The sequence below is a fragment of the Sinocyclocheilus grahami genome, unplaced genomic scaffold, assembly GCF_001515645.1.
Source record: "Sinocyclocheilus grahami isolate Dianchi unplaced genomic scaffold, SAMN03320097.WGS_v1.1 scaffold324.1, whole genome shotgun sequence".
Taxonomy (NCBI): Eukaryota; Metazoa; Chordata; class Actinopteri; order Cypriniformes; family Cyprinidae; genus Sinocyclocheilus; species Sinocyclocheilus grahami.
Window position 1 is genome coordinate 839,934 of NW_015505503.1, and position 6,000 is coordinate 845,933.

At 42.3% G+C, this 6,000-nt stretch overlaps 1 protein-coding gene across 1 annotated transcript in view; it reads right to left on the bottom strand.

Moving 5' to 3' along the window:
* Positions 1 to 5,424, bottom strand: part of LOC107602285 (nucleosome-remodeling factor subunit BPTF-like) — a 39,894-nt gene extending 34,470 nt beyond the window's left edge. The window contains exons 1-3 of the mRNA XM_016294745.1: positions 4,922 to 5,424; positions 4,654 to 4,887; positions 757 to 1,582 (exon numbers count right to left, since the gene is read on the bottom strand). Coding sequence (XP_016150231.1) covers positions 757 to 1,582; positions 4,654 to 4,887; positions 4,922 to 5,171 — 1,310 coding nt within the window. The 5' untranslated portion in view covers positions 5,172 to 5,424. The remainder of the gene's footprint in view (positions 1 to 756; positions 1,583 to 4,653; positions 4,888 to 4,921) is intronic.
* Positions 5,425 to 6,000: the final 576 nt, after the last annotated feature.

Genomic DNA, 6,000 nt, shown 5'->3' on the forward strand with positions numbered 1-6,000 from the left:
ACTATAAAATGCTGTTAGTAACTTAAATGAAGTTGAAAAATAATTTAATCAAATATTTTTAGTATTTATAAATATAATTATTTATAAATATCTGTAATAATGCAAATAATAAAAATAGTTTTCAATAATTGCAATAAAAATAATTATACATTTTATTAAAAATAATTTTCACAACGATATCAATGTGTAAACGACAGGACCATTCCTTTAGAAAATATCGTGTTATGTGCTCATATATTACATGTCTATATTGATACTGCTTAAAAGTGTCCATTTAGGAATATTATATCCAACTTTTTTCTTATGAATACAGTACACTCACGTATCCGTAATATACACTGTATAGCAAATCTATATATTTAATATAGCATATCTCAACTGTTTGATTGCTTGTACGATCACAAAATGTAAGCAATATTATCACCTAGCTATTTATATATAAAAATATGTTTTTCCACATTCATCCAGTATAGTCGTATAGTGCGATATACACTATACAGCTAATCTCAACTGCTTGATTATTTATATATTACTGCAAAATGCAAACTATATTATCGTTCTACTCTAATCTGCCAGATGAGACTATAAAGCATGAAGATATAAAGATATTACAAACATTATCATCATGATCTCCTGTAAAGATGCTATGCAAAGGTTAAAGGTTATTGGCTTTAGAAATGGCAAATGTGACACCTTTTTTTCTTTCATTTATAGCATATCTCTAGTAGTTTACATTAATATAATGCAAATACTCACACAATAACCCTCCTGTTGAGAAGCCAGTATTTTCTTTGATGTCGGTCGTAACCAATGGGCTCCTGCCGGATGTATGGCCGGCTCTTCTGGAACTCGGTCAGACAGTCTGTCACGCCGGGCACATTGTGTGCCACACAGATCTCACACTGCCACTCGTCCTCGGGTACCTCCTCCAGAGGAGGCTTCACGCACTCCAGGTGATACACGGCCGAGCAGGTCTCACAGCACAGCAGGTCGCCGAGCCGGTGGCAAACCCGGCAGTGGTCGTCGTACTGGATGACGCCCTCGGACATGAGCTCCTCGCGGGCCAGGTTGGTGGTGAGAAACTGGTCCACCAGGAACTGCAAGACCTTGACTTTGCTCTCCAGCGGGCTGAACGGATAGTCTTCACCCTCCAGGTCAGGGAGCACGTGGTGATACTCGGGGTCGCTTTCGCAATACGCACGCACCACTTCTGGCCAAGTCATGCCGTCGATGAAGTAGAGTGTGGAGTTGACGCTGTCCTTGAGGTCCGCTGGTCCAAAAGTGGTGTTAGAGGTGTCCTCCTCCCTTAAGATGGCCTTGAGCAGGCAGATGTGCGTCTCCGCCATCAGTGTGCACTGCTCCTGTCCAACCAGAGCAGCGCAGAAGTCCTCGAAACGGAACAGGGAGAGACGCAGGACAGTGCAGAAACTGCGAAGGACCTCGTAAACAGCCGAAGCGTTGAGTAGCTGCTCGTTGGGAATGAGAATGTCCTCGGAGGAACTGGGCAGCTCCAGAGGAGGAATCTCCTTCTGCTCCAGAATAGGAGAAGGTGGTCGCCTGGGTCTTGGTCTTTTACGACCTACTAAAACAGAAAGAATCAGAATTCGATTGCCCAGAAGAAAGTCATCATTAAATTTTCAAGGAAAATTAAGTCTCAATGCAATTTTATAATGCAAGGCATTTTGCAATTATACTAATGACTCCAATGTTGTTATGGTGTGTCCGTTTATAAGATTTGATTACTGATTTAACATTGAATAAAATAATACATGCATAAAACGTCCAGTTTCAGAAAAAAACCTTGTTGATTCAGACAACCCATGCATCCACAAATAAGTCCTTCAGTTAGTCAGACATGATTGATCAGGCATCTGCTTAAAAACTTAGCCATTAAGAAATAAGACAACGAGAAACATAACGTTCAGTGGTCGTGTATGCCGTATTTAAACAACAGCTAATATTTGTGATTCCCAAAGGAAAAAGAAGATTGTTACATTACATTCGTCTGCATAGAACAGTTTAAAATAGAATCAAATGAATCTTGTATCTAATGAACAAGTACAGGATATCAGCATGTAATTTTTTTTAAAGGGGTCATATGATGCTTTTTTAAAGATCATTATTTTGTGTATTTGGTGTAACAGAATATGTTGACATGCTTTAATGTTCAAAAAACACATTATTTTTCAAATGCTGTACATTATTGTAGGTCCTCTATGCCCCGCCTCTCTCAAACGCTTCGTTTTCTACAAAGCCCCTCCTTCCGACAAGCGCAGTCTGCTCTGATTGGCCAGCTGACCCAGTGCATTGTGATTGGTCGAACACCGCAAGCACTCGCCGGTAGCACACTCTCTCTCTCGCACACACACACACACGATGCGCAAAACTCGGCATTTGAACAGTCAATAGCAAATACTTAAACTAATAACAAAACAGTAGCTCCAGAAGCGCCAGATTGTCATAGCAAAGTCAGAATGACCTCCTCTCCTAGGTTCATGAAACGGTCGTCCATAAAATGCATTGCTGTTCTGTTGTAAGTAATCTTAAAGATTCCTAAATGCATCTACTTTCGGAAGACCAAATAAAGTGCTTTTTGCTTTCGCCTAGAAACACACAGTGTCTCCCTGACATGGCTGCTTCAACACTAACTGCGGTTACTGAAACTACGCCTTCTTTCTTTGCGTGAACATTTGGGCGGCATTATGCTAATATTTCCACATAGTGAGGTAGATATGTGGGGGTGTGTTAGAACGAGCCGTTTTAGGGGGGCGTGGCAGAGTCTTAACTTTGATAAAGAATATCTCTTTGGTTTTGAGACTTTAGTCTTTGCAACTTCAGGGATCTCATCTATGCACAATCAGCTTGTAACACTCCAAAGAGAAAGGAAAACTTGAATTCGCATCATATGACCCCTTTAAATAAAACAATGAAAGCAACAACTTTTAACGACTTGAATCTGCAAATGGTAAGAAAATGTAAATGTATATTTTAATCACTGAAAAAAAAATATTGTATGCTCACCACTCACGGTTTAAAAGTTTGAGGTCAGCTTTTTTGTTTAGTTTTTTTGGAAATTATTGATTTACTTTTATTGAGCAAGCTCGCATTCAATTGATCACAAGCGACACTAAAAAAAATTAAGAATGCTGCAAAATATTTATATTCCAAATAAATGCCGAAACTTTTGAAAGTTATCAAAGAATCCTGTAAAAAGTGTCAGCTTCCTCAACAAAAACATTCCGAATTGGTGCTCAAGAAAAAAAATTGCTTGTCATTATCAATGTTGAAAACAGCTGTACTGCTTAATGTTTTGTTTTTAATTTTAGCAGATGAAAAGTAGTTATCGTTACTAATGCTGGCATATTTACATGGTGTAAATATACATGGTGTTTATACAACAATGTTCATGAATATGCACGGTCCCTATTAAATAAACCAACAAATAAATACATTTAAACTGTTTTCAATACTGATAATAATACATGTTTTTTGAGCAGCAAATCAGCATGATTTCTGAAGGATCCTGTGACACTGAGGACTGGAGTAATGATGCTGAAAATTCAGCTTCGCATCACAGGAATAAATCTTCTGAAGGATCCTGTGACACTGAGGACTGGAGTAATGATGCTGAAAATTCAGCTTTACATCACAGGAATTTCTGAAGGATCCTGTGACACTGAGGACTGGAGTAATGATGCTGAAAATTCAGCTTCGCCATCAAAGGAATAAATTACATTTTAAAATATATTAAATTGGAAATCAGTATAATAGTCACTCAAAAAAACATTTTAGTCCTAACTATCTCCCATAGGTCGGGTAATTAATCATGACAGCACTAAAAGCTACATCCTAAGTGGCACTATGAAATGAAACGTCCCCCGCGTCCCCCGCGTCAGGCGCGTCAGGCGCGACGGCGCTGGATTTCAAAACAATCGGCCGCATGCTGCTGTCATTAGCCGAAGTCCAGCTTTGGCTGCGTGCTCCTCAACACCAGTCAGACTGCCACACGCTCATGCAAATGAGGGTGGACAGTAAGTAAAACACTTGAATAGAAGATTTGCAGGTACTTTAATGAAAGTCTATGGAATATGCTGATCACTTTGTTAACACATTATCTTATCAGCTCGAAATCAATTAGCAAGATGACGGGCTAACTAACTTTTGCTGTGCTCATGTGCGAGACTAAAAAGCGTTCCCTTTACAGTCTAACCTTAATAAATGTGTAATCACACAAAACAAAGGAGGAATGATTTAGTGATATTTAGAACACAATCCAGAATGTGTCTGGAATTAATACGCTAACAGGCTAACGTTAGCACATACATAATTGAAAGGTAAAGCGAACTTTTTGTTGATATTAAAAACGGCTTTACTTTTATACAATGGGAAGATGCGAATTTTAAGTTCAGCGTTTAATTATAAAGCTCTTTTTATGCTGGTAAGGTCCCGCGAACGCAATTTCGCCACAATAAACGACCGCCGCGCTCCAGCTAACTGCTAACGTTAAACCCGCCGCGGCCTTTGCCAGCACAGAAAAGCACCAGGATCCATTTTGAGTGTTTTGCTCCACAAAAGAGCGATCGTTCGGCCTGGACTCCGCGCTCGCCGTGCCTCGCGGATCAGTCATTCGCGAGGTCGCTGACGCGCCCGTACCTGCGTTGCTGCCGTGGCTGCTCTCCGTGCAGTAACTGGCATCGTCTTCTACCAAATCGTCCAGTTCCTCCAGGTAGTCGGTCTCGTCGTTGGCCTCCTCCTCCTCTTCTTCTTCTTCCTCCTCTTCGTCCGTCAGACGCTCCTCTATGTATTCTTCCTCGTCCGATCTCAAACTGACCGCATCTTCATCCTCATCGTCGCTCTCGTGGTCGTCGTAAACCACCCCGCTCGCGGGGCTTCCCGCCCCCCCCCCTCCCCCCGCCCGCGGCGTTCCGCCGCCCCCTGCCTCTGGCCGTTCCCCTGCCTCTTCCTCTGGCCCTCGATGCCGCGGATTGAGCTTTCCTCCGGCCTCGTGTTGAATGATGATGGGTCCCCCGTTTAGGGGTGACATAATCCTCATCGCAGGTCCCTTTCGGCTTCGCCCTCAAGCCCCGGCGGGGTCTCAGACCGCGCACCGGCCCCGTTGTGGGCTCCTGCATTAGCTGCGCTTTGGGCGGCCTGCCTCGTCTCCCCCTCATTATGGATAAAAATCTATTCTCCTCAGTTTCGCGTTTTGCCTGCACTTTACACGCACCAAACCCGGAATTTCGGGCACCACTGCAAAGTTGATCCCGCGCGGGTGAGGATGCACTAGTCCCGCGGAGCCGCGGTCTCGGTTAACGCGAGAACGCTCAAAACGAACGCCCGGCGCCCCGCTTCAGTTCGCTCGTCGCCGCCATGTTCTTTCCTCCCTCTCCGTCCGCTGACAACAGACGGCAGGCCTGTGCGGGAGTCACGTGACCCGCGCTCCGACTCGACGCTCGCTGGCTTTCGCGTTTGTCAACACGCTTCCCGAGCGCGTGTTACTATCATTAGGCTCTTGAGCGCGTGAAAATGTGCTTGTGCGTGTACATTGCTTGGTTTTAGTGTTGTTTTGGAGCAGCGGCTCTTGTCATCTGTTCTCCATTTTCCTCTCCGTGTTAACTTCATTGAGATAGAGGGTTGACCGAAACCCATAGATACAAGTATGTGTATATATGTATATATATATACATTTTTTTTTTTAAATTGGTGTTACAGAACATGTTTTTTTCATTGTATGTGCACATGAAGCAGCCTATTTTGACATAATCTTTGCTTCTTTCTCATTATGTTATGTAAAAATAATTAGGCTATATGTTCAATAAAAATCATATTTGATTTTCCTTGCTGAATTTCACATAATATCTGCCATATTTAATCTTTAGTTAAAACAAATGTGCTCTATACAGTGGGTATAGAAAAGAATCACCCCCCTTTTAAAATAATCACATTTTGTTGCTTTGCAGCCTGAAATGAAGACGGACACAGTTTTTGTTTTATCCAGCT